Here is a 21,753-nt window from a genome sequence, read left to right on the forward strand (position 1 = left end):
GTCATAGGGTACTTAAAAGTGGAAGAGAAAGGCAGAAGAGGAGGTCAGAGTAATGCAATGTGAAAAGGATTTTCACCCCCCATTGCTGGCTTTGAAGATGGAGGAAGGGGGCCACAAGCCAAGGAATGCAGGTGGCCTCCAGAAGCCAGAAAAGGCAAGAAAATGGATTCTCCCCCAGAGCCTCCAGAAAAGAACATGCCCTGCCAATGCCTTGATTTTAGCCCAGTGAGACCCATGTTGGACTTCTAACCTACCGAACCATCAGGATAATAAATCTGTGTTGTTTTCAGCCACCAAGTGTGTGGTGATTTGTTACTACAGCAATAGGAAACTAATACCAAAGCCCATGATGTAAAGGCCCCGTCAGGGACAATGGATAGATAGAGTTTCCAGAGCAGTTCCGGAGAAAGCATTAAAGACACCTTCAGTGACGGTTATGCTAGCGGGACAGACCTCTTCTTGGGAAAGCAGAAAGGACCTTGCCCAGCATCCTTAAGTTATGAGGAAGCTCTGTCTTCTCATCTCAGCCCTGGAAACAAAGCAAAAAACCAGGCACTTTCTTCCTGGAAACAAGTTCTCACTTGGGAATGAGTGCAGCTTGCACTGTAGGGCTTTGAAATGGTCTTTGTGCTTTGCCTCCCATGCAGATGCTTCTGTAGGGCTCAGCTAATGTTGGATAAATTACCACTCTCTCCTTGGTGATGGGAAGAAACATATGTCTCTTAAAATCATGGATTTCCCCCCAGTGAATATTCTATGTGGTTGGAAAAATAGCAAATTTGGGTTGATTTTTTTAATAGACTGTTGTTATAATACTTTTGGATTTACAGGAAAAATGCAAAGGTAGTACAGAGAGTTCCCATATGCCTGTGCCCAGTTTCCCCTCTTATTACCATCTTACATTAGTATGGTACATTTATTATAATTCATGAACCTATATTGATATATTATTATTAACTAAAGTCCATAGTTTATTCATATTTCTTCAGTTTTTACCTAATGTCCTTTTTCTGTTCCAGGATCCCATGCAGGATACCGTTATCACCCTTAGCCGTCACATCTTCTTAGGCTCCTCTTGGCTGTTACATTTTCTCAGACTTTCCTTGTTTTTAATGACCTTTTCACAAAATTTAACTCAAAATGATCACAGACCTAAGTATAGAACATGATGTATAAAATTTACAGAAGAAAACATAGCAAATCTATGTGATTTGGGGGTTTGGCAATGAGTTTTTACATATGACACCAAAAGGACAATCCATGAAAGAAAAGTTGATGTTGGACCTCATTAAAATTTCTACTCTGTGAAAGATATTGTTAAGAAAATGAAAAGTGTATGGTCTGTATCTAGATTGACTTTTGCAGATGGACGTCCAGTTCTAGCACCATTTGTTAGTACAACTATCCTTTCTGCATTGAATTGCCTTTGCTCCTTTGTCAAAGATCAGTTGACTGTATTTGTGTGGGTTTGTTTCTGGGTTCTTTATTCTGTTCCATTGATCTATGTGTCTACTCTTTTGCCAGTATCATGCTGTCTTGATTACTGTAGCATCATGGTAAGTCTTGAAGTCTGGTAGTGTCAGTCCTCCAACTTTGTTCTTTAATATTGTGTTGTCCACTCTGGGTCTTTGCCTTTCTGTGTAAACTTTAGAATCGGTTTGTCGATATCCACAAAACAGCTTGCTGTGACTCTGATTAGGATTACCTTGAATCTATAGGTGAACGTGGAAAGAATTGACATCTTAATACTATGTCTTATAATCCATGAACACTGACTATCTCTCCATTTATCTAGATCTTCTTTGATTTCTTTCATCAGAGTTTTGTAATTTTCTGTATATCAACCCTGTGTACATTCTGTTAGATTTATATCTTAGTGTTCCTTTTTTGGGTGCTACTATAAATGATAATTGTGTTTTTAATTTCTAATTTTAATCAGTTATTGCCAGTGTACAGGAAAATAATTGACTTGTGTATGTTAGCCTTCTATCCTGCCACCTTGTCATAATTACTAATTGGTTCTAAGAGTATGGATTTTTTTCTGTTTCATTTTGTTTTGGTCAATTCTTTGGGATTTTCTACGTAGTTAATCATGGTATCTACAAACAAAGATGGTTTTATTTCTTCCTTCCCAATTTGTGTACCTTTTATTTCCGTCTCCTGTATTATTGTAGTAGCTAGAATTTTTAGTATGATTTTGAATAGGTGTCGTGAGAGGAGACGTCTTTGCCTTGTTCCCAATCTTAGGGTATAAGTATTCCAGTTTCTCACCATTAAGTATGTTAGCTATCGTTTTTTGGTAGATGTTCTTTCAGGTTGATTTTTCATATAGAGAAAAATTGTTGGGATTTGCCGACCAGACAGTGTAGTTGTCTCTAGCTGCAAGAACTTCTGGGGGGTGGCCCTTGAGCCATTTAGAAATTAAGGGAGCTTGAGTATCTTTTACGAGGGCCAGAAATTAATCATTGGAGTCCTGATAAGGATCTAGAGCAGCCTACATATCTCACTGGGGCCCACTTGCACTGAAAGAGAAAACATCTTGCTTATCTTCTTGCCCTCCCTCAGTATGTTGTTTGGGGTTTTCATCTGTAGACACGGGGAGCATGGTCCAGGGCATGCTGGGGAACAGATGAATTCGCAGCCCTTGACACTCTGGACCTCACCTACTTATTTGCCCCTTGTTCTTCCCCGCATTTCCCCTGTGTGCGCCCTGCATTCCCGGTGCTCAGACATAATCACAACTCTCTCAACACCTGCCCTGTTGGCCCACACTTTGCTGTTTATACACAAGATGTGCTTTTTGTGAGGCACCTGTGTCGGATGAAAATTTAAGTTTTTCAAAGTCCAGCTCACCTGTCCCCCTTTCTGGGAATCCTTCCCAGTCTTCCACATCCAAAGTTATCCTTGTTCCCCCCGAGCTCCCACAGCCCTCTAGTTACATGTCTCTCACCCCTGAGTGCAACATACTGCCTATTGTGTTTTTCTGTGCCTACCTCTCCCACCACCTGTGAACGGATTGAGGCAAACTTATGTCAGATCCCCAAACCCTTATCCCCAGTGCTGACACAAGGTCTGCTTCAGAGGAGGTGCCTGGTAATGTTTATTGGTTGAAGGAATGAAATTACTGGCCTTGCATAAATAGACCCTTTTGTACTCTTAGAAACCTCTCTCCATTCTTCTCACCATACTTGTTTTCTGCCTGGTGTTCACTGAGCACTTGTATATATATTCTGGAGTGTAAGAGATGCCTGCAGCTATTCTGTTTCTCATGGAAAAAAAGGAAAGGGAAAGTACTATTCATTGCATCCATCAACTTTATAATCCTGGTGTTCCATGTACTAGTTAGGTACCTAGAAGCACAGGAGGCAGAGTGTATACTGGAACAAAATGAGGGTTCTTTCAGCAGAGAAAAAACAAAATCAATATTGGAGAGGAAATCAATAGTGTCAGCTATACCCTCGGGTTTGTTTGTTTGTTTTTTGTTTTGTTTTCGGGTGTTTCTTTTTTTTTTGATGTGGACCATTTTTAAGGTCTTTATTGAATTTGTTCCAATATTGTTTCTGTTTTGTTTTTTTTTTATGTTTCGGTTTTTTGGCCGCAAGTCCTGTGGGATCTTAGCTCCCCGACCAGGGATCAAACCCACACCCCCTGCATTGGAAGGCGAAGTCTTAACCACTGGACTGCCAGGGAAGTCCCTATACTCTTGTTTTACACAGAATTGTTTTATACCGAACTTCAGAGAGGTTAAGTCACTAACATAGGGTCCCATGGCTGATAAAAATAGAAGTAGGATTCAAATCTAGCTCTTTCAGACTCCAAAGCCCATCCGTGTACTTTTTCTGCTGCACAGCTGGGTGCAGAGTCAGACTGTGTTTCCCAGAAAAGCCACGCCCCCTATCTCATGGTGAGCACTTCAGGAGTTGAGGCAATCGCCCTGCTCTCCCAAGCCCGACCTTCAGCTGGGCATTTAATCTGTTTATTAAGTTATGACTAATGGCGCCACGAGACACCGAGGGCTGCACATTCAGACCTAGTTTGAGATTGTTAGAGGAGGTTCGAGGGATAAACACCATATTCATATTCTATGCCGAGAAAATTCAATTGCAGCCCTTTCTCTTTCAGAGCACAAGGATGGCGAGGGGCTTCTGCTGGGTCCTGCTTTGGTTTAATAGAAATGAAACCTCCAAAGCACGCGGGCTGTTTTGGGAATGTGGCCACTAATGCAGCCCCATGGGGCAGGGGCCAGGCCTGAACCGGGCAGTTTGCATATTCACTTTTACAAACAGTTGGCTCCGAGTCAGCAGTTAATGGGATGGGAATGATGTTCCTGTACCAAATCATTTCCTGAAAAAAAAAAAAAACATTTCCAATTGCAAACATATCTCAGCCTTTCTTCTCGGGTTTGTTTTGTCTCTGTGAGTGAATTAAACAGGCAGGGCAGAGGGGAGTGTTTCTGACTGGGAATTTTTCATCTGAAAACATTTTTAACAATGATCTACACAGAAAAAGAGATCCCGGGCAGACCCACCTTTATATTTGGCTGCAAATATTGCATTTCTAGTCACATGTTAGAGGTGTAAATATCTCTATATTCACACATTGGCTCTGGCTGTACAACAGTCTTGGGACAGAGGCAGCTTTTTTCTCTTTACACAATGTATGCTGGAGGGCTTCCCTGGTGGTGCAGTGGTTGAGAGTCCGCCTGCTGATGCAGGGGACACGGGTTCGTGCCCCGGTCCGGGAAGATCCCACATGCCGCGGAGCGGCTGGGTCCGTGAGCCGTGGCCGCTGAGCCTGCGCGTCCGGAGCCTGTGCTCCGCAACGGGAGAGGCCACAACAGCGAGAGGCCTGCGTACCGTAAAAACAAACAAACAAAAAAAATTGCAAAAGTCGGGCTTCCCTGGTGGCGCAGTGGTTGAGAGTCCTCCTGCTGATTCAGGGGACCCGGGTTCGTACCCCGGTCCGGGAAGATCCCACATGCCGCGGAGCGGCTGGGCCCGTGAGCCATGGCCGCCGAGCCTGCGCGTCCGGAGCCTGTGCTCCGCGGCGGGAGAGGCCACAACAGTGAGAGGCCCACGTACCCCACACAAAAAAAAAAAAAATGCTGGAAATGCTACCCTAGAAATGTGCCCACGAACGCACACACAGGGTCAGGCCCAAATATAATTTTTTCCCCGAAGGACAGGCTGAAATCCTTCTTTACATCCTATACACTGCTTTGCTAAATTGTGCTTCAGCTTACAACCTGTGCAGTGGAAGGGTGGTCTTAACGGGTTTTTTCATTTATTCAACAAATGGTTCTTGAGTGCTTACCATTCTAAGTAATAATAGTAAATAATTACATAGCTCTTACCGGGTACCAGACACTCTTCTAAGTGCTTTACATGTATTAACTCATTTAATCTTCTCAACAACCCTAGGAGGTAGGCAATATTATTATCGTCCCCATTTGCAGATAAGGAAACTGAGGTATAAGAGGTTGATGAACTTGCCCCAGGTCACATAGCTGGTAAGTGATAGAGCCTGGATTTGACTCTAGGCAGTCTGGCTCCTCTTCGGAGACTAATAACAAACAAAAGAGAAAAAGTGCCAGTCTTCCCACGGCTTACATTCTGTTAAGGGGGGATAGCTAACAAACAGAAATAATAGTTATTTCAGATCATGATGAGTGCTATGGAGAAAATACAATACAAGAGGGAGGCAGGGGGCTAATCAGAGGGTCCTGTAGGTCTTAGGAAGGAGTTGGGGTTTTATTCTGAGTATGATGGGAAGCCACAGGAAGGCTTAAAGCAGGAGAATGTATGATCCTGTTTATATCTTTATAGATCATTCTGATTGTGCTATAGGAAGTGACGGGAGCGGGGACAATGCACCAGAAAGCAGTGGGCTGGTTAGAAGGTGGTTCTGGTTTATTAGGTGAAAGATAATGGGGACCTGCACCAGGACGATGGTGGGGGGGGCTGGTGAGAAGTGGTTGGAATAGGGTCTAGGGTCCTGTTTTGGAGGTGGAGCCCACAAAACTTGCCGATGTACTGGCTACAAACGGTGAGGGAAAGAAGTGAAGGGTGATTCCTCAGATTTTGGCTTGAACCCTTATGCAAATGGTAGTGCCATTTACCGAGGAGGATAAGAGTAGGGGATGAACAGGTCTTGATATAGTGTTGCTATGGTGGGGGTGAGGGTGCTGAAAATCACGAGTTCTGTTTTGGATGTGTAAATTTGAGATCTCCACCAATAGACATAAGAGGAGGCATTGAGTCTAGAGCTCAGGGTCAGGCCTAGGCTGGAGATTCTGTTTGTTGTTTGTTTCTGGGTCTTGTTTTAATAATGGCTTGACTTCTGTTTTCACAACCCAGTGATGCTGGGTAAAATAAAACCAATAGAGAATAAATTAGGTCAAAGCTTGGTTGTTTTTGTACACGAAAAATATCTAGGAAGATGCTTCATTTTTATCCTATCTCTGATTCTGTTGTCTTGAATTCAGTTTTAGATAATTAAATCTTATTAATTTTAAAAATATATAATAAAGCATACATCAGGCGGGAGAGTTAAACACGGGCATCATCAGCATTTGGGTCTATGGGATTACCTAGAACAGCGCCATCCAACTGAATCTCCTGTGAGGAAGTCTACATTCTCACCGTCCAGTGTGGTACCACTTGCCCCATGTGGGCCATTGAGCGCTCGAAATGTGACAGGCGCAACTAAGAGACTGAACTTTAAATTCATTTAAACGTCAGTAGCCACATGTGGTTAATGGCTACTGTATTGGACAGCACAGACCTGGCCGGGGGTGGTGGCGGGGGGCGGACACGGGAAGGAGATACAGATGGCAGTGAGAGCTAGTCTCTTCAATGGCCAGTAAACCCAGTCTCACACCCACACTGAAACGTGACTTTATTTCCACTGCCCGTTGCTTGCGTAGCAGTGCTTGTTAAGTAGTGGAAATCTTGCTTCTTTGTAAGAAACAGCCTGAAAAAGAAGGCAAACTGCTAGTCCTAGGAGGAGTGCTGGGAGACATTATAGAGTCTAACAGGAAGCAGTTGGTCTTCGCTGGAAAGCAAATGCAATCCTATACCTGTAGAATGACTTAAGCCTTGAAGGTGTCACTTAACATTTTTCAGTTATGTTTTATGGGGGTGGGGGGAATTATATAGAGCGGTGGGTGTCTGTGGATTTGGAGATTCAAGATGGTGACTGGCTGATATCCCATATGAATGTCAAGATCCCACAGCAACAGGACTAAATACCAGCTTCATAATGCGAGTTGTGTCCTTTAGGGCAGAGTGGGTTTCACTCCCTTTCTTAGGCAATCGCGTTCCCTGTCCAGCTGCAACAATCAGTGAGTTTGCTAATATGAAAGAACTCTTTGTAAGCAACTGCCTTGTGCTTAAGAGTTCTTGCAAGTATATGCTGGCGATCGGTGAGGCCGTAGTCAATAAACATAAATAAAATGGAAAGATGGGACATTGCTTTTACTAAAGGTTGATCGCAGCTGCCATATCAGCTCTTTGAGAGCCCTTTGGTGATCAGTGCTTTCAGAGAAAATGGTCATTCTGTGCTTAATTGGTGCAAAGTAATTACTCAAACTGGAATTGAGTAGAGGTGAGGGGATTTGAGCTTTTAGGAGAGGTAAAAATCCAAGATAAGTGCTCAGCAAGGGTCCATCACACAACTGGTTTTGTGGTAGGGATTTTTATTGTTTACTAAGCCTTCATGTGAGGGTTCAGTGCATGGAGGGAGCAGGCTGGAAGTCTTTAGTGGTCATGGACCTCTTGTTATCTTTCTTGAGAACAGTGGAATCATAGATTTCTAAGATTTGGGAAGTGAGAAAGAACTTACTGGTCATCCTGTTCAGCTCTTCGTGTTCAGCTGAGGGAACGGGCCTGGAGAGGTGAGGTGCCTGGCCACAGGGCCCATGATTCCTTACAGCTGAAGGGACAGGTCCAGAGCCCAGGGAGAGGCCAGAATGAGGTACTCTCAAGCAGCAGCTGGGGCCAGGTGAAGGAGGGAGGCGGGATAATCAGAAAAATACTCAGGGAAGCCGAATCAGGAGAGAAGTCAGAGGAGGGTTGAACTGAGGATGGAAATGATCTACAACATAAATGTAGCCTCAACGTGGGGACCTCCTTCATTCAGTCAACAAAGAGTTGTCAGGTGCACGCTGCACCAGATGGCAGGCCCTGGAAGGAGGGACAGGCAGGAGGCAACGTTAGAGACTTAAGAAAAACTGCAGTGCCCACCTCCCTTCTGTTTATCCCGAGATCATTTCCGAAAGGAGGCAGATTTCTGTGCCCTATTTCTCCAGGAAAGCGAGTGAGGTGACGGTCAGAAGAGGTGAGATGAAGGGGACAGTTTGGTCCTTTTAGCAAGGAGAGGCAGGAATCGGATGCAGGCTGAGTCACAGCTATAGGCTAACCTTGGTGCTTTTATTTCTCAATCCACATTGATACGGAACACGACTGTTACGAGCCCCAGCCCTTGTTGTCTGTGGGCTACAGTGTGACTCTGTGCTTCCTTCTTGCAGTGTCAGAGCTTCAGGAGGAGGGCATGAACGCCATCAACCTGCCCCTCAGCCCCATCCCCTTCGAGCTGGACCCTGAGGACACAATGCTGGGTAACAGGGTCTCTTGTTCTCTGGGTTAGCCTAATGCCTCCAGGCGGGACCACCCCGCTGACTGTCTTTTCTTTCTAAAGAGGAGAACGAAGTACGAACAATGGTGGACCCCAACTCACGCAGCGACCCCAAACTTCAAGAACTGATAAAGGTAAGAGGAAGTTAGAAGGGGCTTCAGGTGCCCCCCAGACTCAACAGGTGTTTCTAGACCACCCACCCTGTGCAGGCACCACACGAGCCACTGCGGAGAGAATAGAAAGGCATGGCAGTCCCTGCCCACAGGCAGCTCGCAGTCCAGTAGGTGGACATCTACAAGTTAACAGAAGTGGGACGTGACAAGTGCCCAACGAATGGTGTTGACCATAAGCACTGGAGAAGTTAGCTCAAATCAGTTGCCATTTGCCAGGATCCTAGAGCTCACACAGTCCTTGCACCACTCTTCTCAAGGTCCCTCAGAAGCACCCTGTGAAGTAAGATCTAGTATCATCCCCATTTTACGTATGAGGAAACTGAGGCTCAGGAAAGCCAGATGGTTTGTTTATGGTCGCAGCTGAGTGGAGGAGATGAGGTTCAAACAGAAATGAATGAGGTGAAATGAAATACTGTGCATAATGTACTTGGCACAGTGGCTGGCAAATGGTCACCCTCAAAAAATGTTCATTTCATCCCCCTTCTGATTCCTTGTCCTGTGTCTTTCTTCAGCTTCCTCAAGCTGCACTTAGAACAAAACGGCACTGGGTGTCAGTGATTCATTCAAAATGCAAATCTGAATATATCATTTTCCTGTTCAAAACCTGTATGTAGTTTCCTAAGAAGGGCAGGTTGAAGCCCACAGTCCTGGGGGTGGTGTCTGAAGCCTCCATGCCTAGCTGCCTCTTTAACCTCAGATAACCCCTGCCTGACAACACAAGGACACCGGATCTGTTCGGCTTGACTCCCCGTACACACCTGCTCACCGTGCTTGCTTCGGCACTGCCACCACCAGGCCTTTGGTCATGCAGCCCCTCCCCCAGGGGCTCTACCTGCTCTTCACCTGAAGCCAAAGTTGGGTCACGTCCTCCAGGAAGCTTTCTCTAAACCCCAGGGCTGTCACTCAGCCCCTCTGTGTGCTGCTGTGGTTCATGCATTTAGTTCTGTCACTGTAGTCACCACATGGCGTTACACCTACTCATGTATACTTCTCTGTCTCCTTCACTAAATGGTGAGCTGCTGGGGGTTAAAGATTGTCTCTTTTTTTCATCATTGTACTCCCAGGATCCAGCACAGAGTATGACATACAGCGGGTATTAATAAATGCTGGGTGGGTAGATGTTGGATGGATGCATGCATGCATGGATGGATGGATGGTTGAGGGAGAGAGGGAGGGAGTGGGAAGGAAGGTAGGGGAAGGGGAAGAGAGGGGAGGGAAGGAGGGAGGAAGGGGAAAAGGAAGCTCCTGCCTTAGGACAGTAGAACCATGTGCTCTGAAGGCACAGGGCTACAGCCAGGGATGGAAACCTAGCCCAGCTCCCACCTGTGTTGTAAAGGCAATTACTTCTGCCAAGTCAAAGAAGTCAAACACAAAAGATGATGCTCCTTATAGGTGAAATGGTCGAAAAGGCAAAACTGTAGTGGTTGCCTGAGGCCTGTGATCAGGGGAGGGGACGGAGCACAAAGAAACCAAAGGAACCTTCTTCGGGCTAGGGAACTGTTCTGTGTCCTGATTGTGGTGGTGGTTACACAACCGTGTACAGTGACCAAAACTCATCCAACTGTGTCCTTAAAATTAGTTAATTTTATTTTATATAAATAATATCTTCATAAGCAAAACAAGAGGTTAAAATTAAAAAGGCAGGGCTTCCCTGGTGGCGCAGTGGTTGAGAGTCCGCCTGCCGATGCAGGGGACGTGGGTTGGTGCCCCGGTCCCGGAGGATCCCACATGCCGCGGACCGGCTGGGCCCGTGAGCCATGGCCGCTGAGCCTGCGCGTCCGGAGCCTGTGCTCCGCAACGGGAGAGGCCACCACAGTGAGAGGCCCGCGTACCGCAAAAAAAATTAAAAAGGCAATGGCCTTGTGCAAACTTCAGTTTCCTTACCTAATGCTACCTGCCTCCCGGGTGTTGTGTGGATTAATTTGGTGAGACATCACCTGGAATGCCTCTGCTGGGTGCCTGGTGTACGGAGGACTCTCAGGGAATGACGGGGGCTAAGTTACAGACAAGGCAGGAGACTGCACAGCCCCACTGAGAGGGAGCCTGGTGCAGGGAGAACATGTGCTTTGGAGTGAGGTGGACAAGAGTCCGATTCCTGTCTCCGCTCACGGTTAGCTCTGTCCTGGGGCAGATATGTTTACTTCTGTGTTTGATTTCCCCTCCTGAACACAGTAACCACCTGGCCAGATGTCACAACGGGAGAGTGCTTTACTTATGAATAAAATCTGCCCTTACTGACCGTTTGGTCCTTGCCGCATGTAATTTTTTTTTTTTTTTTTTTTTTTTTTTGGCTACTCTGCACGGCATGCGGGATCTTAGTTCCCTGACCAGGGATCGAACCCATGCCCCCTGCAGTGGAAGCGCGGAGTCCTAACCACTGGACCACCAGGGAATTCCTGTAATTCTTTTCTACCACTTAGTGTGGGAGGTATCTTCAACCTCAGTTATAGAGGTGGGGAATCAGAGGCTCAGAGCAGATAACTAGCTTGCCTTAGATTCATAGGTCACAGAGGTACACATGCAGAGGTCCATGGATGACAGGTACACACACACACACACACACACACACACACACACACACACACACACGTCCATAGATCCCAGAGATGCGCAAATTAATTAGTAGGTAAAGTGGGGTTTTCAACCTCAGTGTGCATAACTCCAAAGCCCATACTCTTGCCGGTACAAAACCACCGAGCCAAGCACTGTGCAAACATTGCTTGCCATTCGGGGAAGGAATGGTAGCGGCCACATGTATTAGCAGAGACACTGGTGCCATCAGCACTAGAAGACCTCATACCTGAAAGTTAACAGGGCTGCTGGGGCTCCCACTTACAGCTACTTGTCCACATACTGGGTCATTTGGATAGTTTTGTTCCTTTCAAAATCTGAAGTTCATTTAAATTTTAACTGTCCAGGATGAGAAAGCTGTTCTATAAGAAAATACCCCATGACTCTTCTCTTATTCTCTCTCTCTCTGTGTAGGTATTAATTGACTGGATTAATGATGTTTTGGTTGGAGAAAGAATCATTGTGAAAGACCTAGCTGAAGATTTATATGATGGCCAAGTCCTGCAGAAGCTTTTTGGTAAGAGGAGAGTTGAATATTGCAGTGGATGTCTTTAATCTCCTAGTTTAGAGTTGTTCTCCGTTCACAGCAGTCCACCTGGAGTGGAGTAGGAATGGGTCCTGCGTGGGATAACAGATCAGTTAGATGTCCTCTTGGAATGTTTTACATGAATGCATTGCAAAGGGAGTCTTTGTGACCAGATGGGGCTACTCCCCCTCACAGACGAGGGTCATCAGCATGGAAAGACTCCACTGTACACTGGAATACATGCCTCGCCCTCTCCAGAAAATTGTGCTCCTGTGACCTCTGTAGGTCTATTTACATGTGTGTGGAGATGCATGTATGTTTTTATGTACCTCTCTCCTATGGATCTGTGTGTATGTATGTGTGTTTGTGTGTGTATGTGTACCTCTGTGATCTTTGGCCCCGTGTGTGTGTGTGTGTGTGTGTGTGTGTGTGTGTGTGTGTGTGTGGTGTTCCTCTACGTATCTCTCTCTAGGTTGGTGCAAGTATGCGGAAGTATGTGCTTTATGATGCTTGGCCCCTGTGTGTCTCCAGGTAACTTGCATCTGGAAGGGTATGTGTCCCTGTATCCATTCATACCTGCCGTGTGAAAGAGTGGAGGAGGCGGGGACGGGAGACTTCGGGGTGAGGTTGGTGATGAAAGGACAGATTCAACTTGACTGGATTTGGACTTCCCCTCTCTGCACCCCACTTTCTCTCATCCTAACCACTGCCCCAAGTTCTAGACTTTCATTCTTAGCTGCCCACTCCACTCGGCACCTCCACCTGCGTGCACCTCAGCTGAGCTCGTCCACTTTCCTGAAGATGTTCCTGCCCCTCTGAGTGACTAGAACCCCTTCCCCTCTTCCTTGCCCCCCCATAGCTGTGGGGCAGGGCGGGGGGGACTCCAAGGCCCATTTCTTACTCAGAATTCTCTCCCGCATTCCTCCTCCCTGCAATTTTCACTTGTCTGAACTGTTGAAACAATTTCCCAGCTCACCTCTTTGCTTCCCACCTCACCTCCTCCAACCCGTTCCCCACACAGCTAGCTGAGGAACCTTTTTTAATTGCAAGTCTCATCTTGCCAGTACTCACTCTCCCCTACCTGTGGGACAAAGTCCAGGCCTATTAGTACAACATTCAAAGCATTTCATCATCCGATCCCCAGCTGCCTTGTCAGCCTCACCTCTGACCACTCACACACGGGGCTCATGCCATGTAAAGTGCTTAGAATAGCACCTGATACACAGTGAGTGCCCAGTCAGTGTCTTTCGTCATTTCATTGGTGGTTTTATTATGTTTATGAACACCATCACCACATTATGACATATTCACGCCTCGGGCATATTCACGCCTCTCGACGTCTGCACTTGCTATTCCTTCTGCCTCTAGGGCCTTTCTTCCTCCTTTATCCACCGAGGCAAACCATTATTGCTCACCTTTCCAATCTCTACAGTCAACTGAACGTGCCTCCCTCTAATACCCCTCACAACCCAGTCACATCTGGAAGGGATAGTCACGCTGTCGTCTGTGTTCCCTCAGAAACAGATACACACACATGTATACATAACATGCAGGTCTTTATTACGTGGATACACAGGTATGTACATAACATACGTACCTTTATTATATAGATACACATAGACATATACATAACATATGTGCCTTTGTTATATAGATATGCTCAGACGTATTCATAACATACGTGCCTTTGTTATACAGATACACAGATGTATACATAACATGATGCTTTATATATAGACACACACAGACATGTATACATAATATACATGGCTTTATTATTATAGGATATTCCATGTTGTTTGTAGCTGTTTATGTAAGTGTACGTGGGCTTCTCAAGGAAAGGAACCTCTTCGCATTTATTTATCCAGTCTTCTCCTGTACTAACATGTTGCCCAGCACTTAATCAATGTATATTGAATGAATGAATGAATAATATAAAATCTAGTAATTTCTAGGAAGCTAAGCCGATTCAGTACTCAAACGTCAATATTAATGAGTGTTCATATCTAAAGGCTTGTAAATGCAACTGAACACGGAGAGGAATGAAACATCTTTGGCACATGCAGATGTGAAAAAGCCGTGAGCCTCACTGAGCATCTCTCCTAGTGACTGTAGCTTTTAACCCCGCCAGCAAATTTCTAGTTGGGATCTGAAACTGCCTGGAAGTGTTCTACGCTGGGCTTTGAAAGCAGGGGTGGGACATGGCTGCGCAGTGATGGAACGTGGTCATGAGCAATCTCACCTCCGGGAATGGTTACAAAACTGTCCAGCAGGGCTTCCCTGGTGCCGCAGTGGTTGAGAGTCCACCTGCCGATGCAGGGGACGCAGGTTCGTGCCCCGGTCCGGGAGGATCCCACATGCCGTGGAGCGGCTGGGCCCGTGAGCCATGGCTGCTGAGCCTGCGCGTCCAGAGCCTGTGCTCCGCAACGGGAGAGGCCGCAACAGTGAGAGGCCCGCGTACCGCGAAAACAAAAACAAAAACAAAAACAAAAAACTGTCCAGCATCATCCGTGCCGCCCCAAGTCAGGCATCAAGTACAGTCAGGTTAGATCATCTCAGATCTCAATGTTCATGTTGAAAATGTGATTCAGAGCGGAGGTGATGCCTCTTTTGTCAACTTAAGTGTAGAACCGTTGTAGGTCTAAGGCTAGACGTACACAAGCTACAGGCAGAGTATCCAGTGGAGAGGACTAGTTTGCCGTTGAAAATATGTGTCAGGAGCTCCTGGGAGGAATCAGTCTGAAGACGGAGTTTTGGGTGACCCCTCTGACCTTGAGTTCCCCTCTGGCTATTTTTCTTTCTTCTTTCCCAACCACATTTCTCAAGATAATGTCTGGCACTCCCCGTTCTGCTTTCCCACCACTAAGTATTCACTCCTTAGGTACAGGCTGGGTGCCACCACCTTCCCATCAACTTTTCCTTCCCAGGTCACCAGTGTCAATTGAGAGCTCTTCTTACGTGGTGGCATTTGACACTACTGAACACCTCACCCCCCCACCCCAGCCGACGGTTTCTGTGACCTGATGCTCCTCGGGTCCTCTTCCGCCTCTGACACCCACTTCTCAGTCCTCTTCGTCTGTTCTTCTTTCGGTAATGGTTGGGGTTCCTCCACCTTCCATCCTTGGCCCCCTTCTCTTTTTCTTTCATACCTATAGCTTCAACCATCAGCTATATGATCATCATTCTCAGGTCTCTATCTCTGGAACGGCTTTCTCTTTGAAGCTGTAAGTAAGGTTATCTTTTACCTGCCCACCTGGCTGTCACACAGGCACCTATAACCAGCCTGCCCCAAACTGAACTTATCTTCCTCCTCCCCAAGCCCAATCTGTTTTCCTCCTTGAGGAATGCTATTATGACCACAGATGACAAACGTGGGGGTCATTGTGGATAGCTCTTTCTTCTTCCCTCATATTCTGTTAGTCACAGTTCTGACAACTGTGTTCCCGTGTGTGTGTGTGTGTGTGTGTGTGTGTGTGTGTGTCAAACCGTCCCATTTCTTAATCGGTTAGTACACGTGCAGCACTTGGAAAAGTGCCTGGCTCACTGTGTGCTAGGTCAGGGGTGGCTTTCAAAAACTTTTCCAGCCCCACCGCTTCCTCCTTAGCTCAGAACCTCATCATTTGTCTTAACTTCTCTGGCTCCAAAATCCTTTTGTCACATTAAGCTGTTTCCTGCCTTGGTGGCACTCTGAAGTTCTCCCAGTTTTCGATACGCGGGCCTCTCACTGTTGCGGCCTCTCCCGTTGTGGAGCACAGGCTCCGGACGCGCAGGCCCAGTGGCCATGGCTCACGGGCCCAGCCACTCCGCGGCATGTGGGATCCTCCCGGACCGGGGCACGAACCCGCATCCCCTGCATCGGCAGGCGGACTCTCAACCACTGCGCCACCAGGGAAGCCCCCAGATCTTCTTTATATTTCACTATTTGTCTTAACACTTAAACCCATAGCCCATTTGTCAATGTTTCTTTAAGACTTTTTTATTTTGAACTAATTTTATTTATTTATTTATTTTTAATGTTATTTACTTTTGGCTGTGTTGGGTCTTCTTTGCTGTGTGTGGGCTTTCTCTAGTACCTGCGAGCAGGGGCTACTCCTTGTTGTGGTGTGCAGGTTTCTCATTACGGAGCCTCTCTTGTTGCGGAGCACGGGCTCTAGGCACGCGGACTTAAGTAGTTGCGGCACACGGGCTCAGTAGTTGTGGCGCACGATCTCTAGAGCGCAGCCTCAGTAGTTGTGGCACATGGGCTTAGCTGCTCGGCGGCAGGTGGGATCTTCCTGGACCAGGGCTCGAACCCGTGTCCGCTGTATTAGCAGGTGGATTCTTAACCACTGCGCCACCAGGGAAGCCCCTTGAACTAATTTTAGACTTATAGTAGAGCTGCAGAGACAGTCCAGAGAGTTCCTGTCTCCCGCTACTCAGCTTCCTCTAATGTTAGCATCTTACCAACCATAGCGCAAGCATCAAAACTAAGAAATTAACCTTGGGCTTCCAAGGTGATATGTTTTGGGGAAGGACACCACGGAGCTGATGTGTCCTCAGGGCATCGTATCAGGGCAGACACGATGTTAACATGTCTTAACACTGCTGATGTTAACATTGACCACTCGGTTAAGGTGGTGTCTGCCAGATTCCTTCACTGTAAAGTTGCTATTTTTCTCTTTGTTATTAATTTATTTGTGGGGAGATACTTTAAGACTTTGCAAATATCTTGCTTCTCCCTCCACTAATTGTAATTGGTGGAGCATGTCTGCCAGTTATTACTGTGGTGGCCTAGTGGAGGTTTTCTATTTTTCTAGTTTCCTATTCCTTCCACATTTATTAACTGGAAGTCTTCTGTAAGGAAAAGTTGTCCCTTGTCCCCCATTTACTTATTTATTCACATCAGTATGGATACAAAGATACTTATTATACTTTAGTTTATCATCAATGTTATCATTATTCATGTTTTGCTCATATACTTGCCCCTTTGACCACTAGGAGCTCTTTCAGGTTGGCTCCTGGGCACTTCCTGGACGTGCTGCCCCATATTTTTTTTTCTTAGCACTTTTTTACTTTCTCATATCATAAGATGCTCCAGGCTTATCTTTTATTTCACTTCTTCAAGGAGCCCCAGTTTCTTTTATTAGAGAATGGTGTTTAGAAATCAGTATGTGGGCATATTACTTGGTGTTTTTAACTGGCTACCTGTCACACAAATAAACATCCATGTGTAGGTACGGTACTATTACCTGGTGGTACTAAGATGAAGCAGGCATGATCATTTCCAGAAATTCAGCTTCAGATTGTACTGGGGCTGGGCATGGAGAGTAATAGGGGGCTGAGTTTGGGCTTAGTAAACTAACTATGAAATACTGGCATTTAGAAAAAAATTAAAATGGCATAGCGACCTTCAGGAGTCCAGATATGCCAAGTCACATCTCGGAAGCAGGATATGGACCTGGAATCCGGGAAGCCATGCTGATGACATCGTGGCGCAAGGACTCAACCCAGAAATGAGCAAGATGCCAAGGCAGGGATCTCTGGGCCAGAGGTGCGTGTGTGTTATTGTTATGGTGAAATTCTGAATAGTTGAGCATCACTCAGATGACAGGTGGACTGTCTGGCTGGGTGCTCTCTGATCATGAGCTCTGAGAGGGCGGCATCATACCTGCTGCTCCTCTGTGTGGCCAGATGCTACTTGCTCAGCATCAGTGCCTGGTCTGCTTGCCCTTCTGAGTCCCTAGGCAAGTCTGGGAAAGTCTTCTGGTGCAGCCTCCCCCAGGTCCTTCTTTCTGAGCTGCCTAGCCCAGCTGCCCACTGCTGCCTCTGTTCTCTGCATCTTCCCTCTTGCGCTGGCAGCATATCTGAGTTGAGGTTTTCCTGAAAGCAGACGCTGAAACAAGGACTTGAGTGGAGGAAGTTTATGTGAGGGGTGATCTTAGAAAGTACAGGTGATCAAGTGGGGAATGTAAGAGAGGAGGAGAGAAACACCATTAAGCGTGCATTAATAAGGATGACAGCTCTGTTTGCAACCAGGGCTCAGGGCTGTGGGGGTCCCTCTGAGAAACCAGGTGACACCACCCCTCAAAATCCCCCTACTCAGGACAGGGAGCAGGGACATTTATCCTATGGCTCCCATCACTGTGTGCTTGAGGATTGTGTAGGAATTAAGAACCCCTGGATTGTACTCCTGGTAGAGAAGGCGAGCGCTTCAGGGCCGGAGATAGGAAACGTCAGCTTGCTGAGAGCTGCCTGCCGTGGCAGGTGAATGCAGGGAACTCAGGGAAGGGGTATCAGCGTCATCCAGGAAGACCAGAGGGTGCAACTCCTACTTTAAGGACTGCTCCTCCCAACACTGGCCATTTCTCTGTACCGTTGGTGTCACCGCCTGGGAAAAGTCAGATGCTGGCCACTTTGGCCTGCCTCTTTATGGCGCCCACCCCCATCCTCTCATGACAATGGCTCCAGCCCTTTCCACACCTCAGAACAAAAACTCCCCACCCCTAAGAAGGAAGAGGAAGTTTCTCCCTAGCCCCTGACAGAAATTCACCTCATCTTTTATCCCAGGATTAGCCTCTCCTCAGGGCGACTGATAGATGCAATATCCTCAGTTCCCCCGGGTATTCTTTTACCCCAGTGCACCAATAAGTGGGGTAAAAGTCCCAGAATGGTTTGAAGTTGGGACACATTTCCCAGCGTCTCAGCATGCAGGTGCATCCATGGTCACCTTGCTGTATTTGCATCCCCAACATCACATCCCCTAGGCGGTAGATGGACTGAGTGAGAAAGGCAGGAGGCAGAGGATTCTAGGGAAATGCCTATCCCGGGTCATCATTTCATTTAACCATGGGCTGCTGCCTGTTTCCTACTGAGGTTTCCTGACTTGGGGCAGCTCTGCAATTTGCCTTATGGTATGTTAGATTCCCCTGATCCTAATCTTTGAACATGTGTGTGTAACTGGGAACAGAAAAGGCCTTTTCTGAGGGATGGAAGTCATAAGGCTCTCCCTTCTGGTTTTCGCAATAACATATGACTGAAACAGGGTATCTTCTTCGGGCATGAGACCAGGAAGGGTCCCTTGGACATAAAGGTTCTGGAGGAGGGTTTTTTGTTTTGTGTTGGGTATGTGTGTGTGTTCCTTTTCCCCTGGTAGACCCTCAAGAGTACATCTTACACTGACCTTTATCTAGTCAATTAATATTCGTCAAGCAATAGCCCTGGCACCTAAGTGCCCAGGGATAGATAAATTGATGAAGAAGATGTGGTATATATACCACAGCCATAAAAAGAATGAAATCTTGTCTTTCAAGACAGTTTGGATGGAAATAGATGGTATTATGCTAAGTGAAATAAATCAGAGAAAGACAAATACCATATGACTTCACATATATGTTTAATCTAAAAATAAAAACGAATGAACAAACATAACAAAACAGAAACACAGGCATAGATACAGAGAAGAAACAGGTTGTTTTCAGAGATAATGGGGGTTAGGGGGATAAGAGAAATAGGTGAGGGAGATTAAGTGTTAAACTTCCAAGTATTAAGAAATGAGTCACAGGTATGAAATGTACAGTGTGGGTAATACAGTCAATAATAATGTAGTATCTTTGAATGGTGACAGATGATGTCTAGACTTATTGTGGTAATCATTCTGTAATGTATAGAAATATCAATGTCCTACTGCTGAGTTTAGGGATACGGACGTAAATACATCACAGCGCCGCCTTTAGGTAACTCACAACCTGTACTATGAAGGGCTGTGGGCTGTCAAGTTGAAGCTTTGGAAAGGCGTCATGAAAGAGGCGGCATTTTGAATCAGGCCTTCTGGAAGGAGCAGAATTTCAGCCAGATGAAGGAGGAGAAGAACATTCTAGTAAAAAATGTTGCTGGAAAAAAAAAAAAATGTTGCTGGTAAAAGCACCTGTGGATTTCAGTGTGAGTGGGAAGAGAGTGTTATAGAGACAGGAGCACATGGGTAGGTGACCATCAGCATTGGTTGAGTGGGGTGTGGGGCTAACAAAGAAGGTGAGAACCAGCACCCAGACCTTGGTTTCTAACACCAGTCTCCAATAATAGAAACCAGGGCTTCTGGAGTATCGGCAGACTCTAGGACTGGAGCAGGGCATACAGATGAGCCTGGAGCATCTTGCAGTGCCAAAAAGAGGCACTAGGGGAAAAAAAATATATCTGTGGGGCAGCATGTTGAAAGTGCCTATCTGAGAGAGCTCCTAATGGCTAAAGGTGGAAATTTGAGCAAGAAAACGAGTAACAATAATATTGGATTATAACCCAAAGTCTAAAATAAATATCCTTAAGTCCATATTGATATCAATAAATAGCTGAATAAATAAATGAGGGAGAAGAGACAAATCTTTACAGAGTAATTTCAAATAAGTTATTAATTTATAACTCCTTCAAGGAAGTAGAAGTTAACTCCCCATCCCTGAGGTGGACTGGATCTAGTGACTGGCTTCCAATGATTAGTGTATGGAGTGGAGGAACCTCGTACAGACACTACTTTGGCCAAATCAAAGTTAGCGTCACCATTGATAAGTCACGTTGATAGCATGTGCCCTTGATAGGATGCGATGAAAAGGGCACTTCACCTCTGTGGTCTTCCTCTCCAAAATTCCCAGTCTAACCATGAGAAAAATATAGGAAAAACCCAGTACTCTTCAAAACTGTCAAGGTCTTGAAAAACCAGACATCTCTGAAAAAATGATCCTAGAACAGAGGACATGAGGCAGGTAATGATGAATAGGTGTGAACGGAAAAAGGATGTTAAGGAAAAACTAGTGAAACCCAAATAAATATGGAGTTTAGTTGATAGTCATGTACTAATGTCAGTTCATTAGTTGTGACAGATGTACTGTAGTAATGTAAGAGGTTAACAGTAGGTGAAGCTGGATTTAGGATATGTAGGAACTATCTGAACTGCCATTTCAGCTTTTCTAAATCTAAAAACCATTCTAAAATGAGAAATTTGTTTAAAGAAAGAAGATGAGCTTGCATTATAGAGGACCTTGCAGTAAAAATTTTAGACTATATTCAGTGCCCAGTGGTAACTGCTGATGGCTTGTGAGCAAAACACCATGATCAGAAATAGGAGCAGCAGGAGGGTTGCTCAGAGGCAGTAGAGGAAACGCCAGCAAAGCATCCTTTTATAAGATAATAATGGTGTCGAACTAGAGGAGTGGCAATATAGATGGGGAAAAGCTTTAAGAGAACCTAGTGATGTAGGGAATGAGCAGCTGAAGTAAACCAGGCTGACCCTAAGTGATGGATGTTAAATAGGGATGATTCCATGAGTCCCTGGAAGAGCAGCATCTTGAAGGGTTTGGTCATTTTGGTTTTGAGAGTCACTTCCCTACACCCAAAAAAGCACTTAGGCTGAAGTAGCAGCTATGCTAAAATTGAAAGAGGAATGAAGAGAAAGATAGGAGATCTGAGTTCCAATCCTGGTTCTGCCACTAAAACATTTCTCTGCAGCTCAGGTCACTCTTCTGTAAAACCAGGAAGATGGCCTGTGCAGCTGTACAGCTGAGTGGTTCAGTACAGCACCCACTAACCACATGTAGCTATTAAAAGTAATTAAAATTAAAAATTCCTTTAGTTAGTCACACCAGCTACATTTCAAATGCTCCCTAGCCAAATGTGTCTAGTGGCCACCATATTGAATAGTGCAGAAATGAGCATTTCCATCATAGCAGAAAGTTCTTTTGGACAGCACTGCCCTATGTATTGCTATGAGAGTCACTGTTTCAAAGATAATTGAAGATAATGTATACTGGTATTCTTAAGCTGGACGAGACATTTTCTGGTCTCTGAAAAACTCAAAAGCTGGATGAAAGTCGTTTTATTCTTATT

General features: G+C 45.7%; 1 protein-coding gene across 1 annotated transcript in view; it reads left to right on the top strand.

Annotated features, from left to right (window-relative positions):
* PARVA (parvin alpha) overlaps nt 1-21,753 on the top strand; it is a 182,810-nt gene that overhangs the window by 93,534 nt on the left and 67,523 nt on the right. The window contains exons 2-4 of the mRNA XM_007471412.1: nt 8,528-8,617; nt 8,698-8,768; nt 11,793-11,895. Of these exons, the coding sequence (XP_007471474.1) occupies nt 8,528-8,617; nt 8,698-8,768; nt 11,793-11,895 (264 nt within the window). The remainder of the gene's footprint in view (nt 1-8,527; nt 8,618-8,697; nt 8,769-11,792; nt 11,896-21,753) is intronic.

Source organism: Lipotes vexillifer, unplaced genomic scaffold (assembly GCF_000442215.2).
Source record: "Lipotes vexillifer unplaced genomic scaffold, Lipotes_vexillifer_v1.1 scaffold6, whole genome shotgun sequence".
Lineage (NCBI taxonomy): Eukaryota > Metazoa > Chordata > Mammalia > Artiodactyla > Lipotidae > Lipotes > Lipotes vexillifer.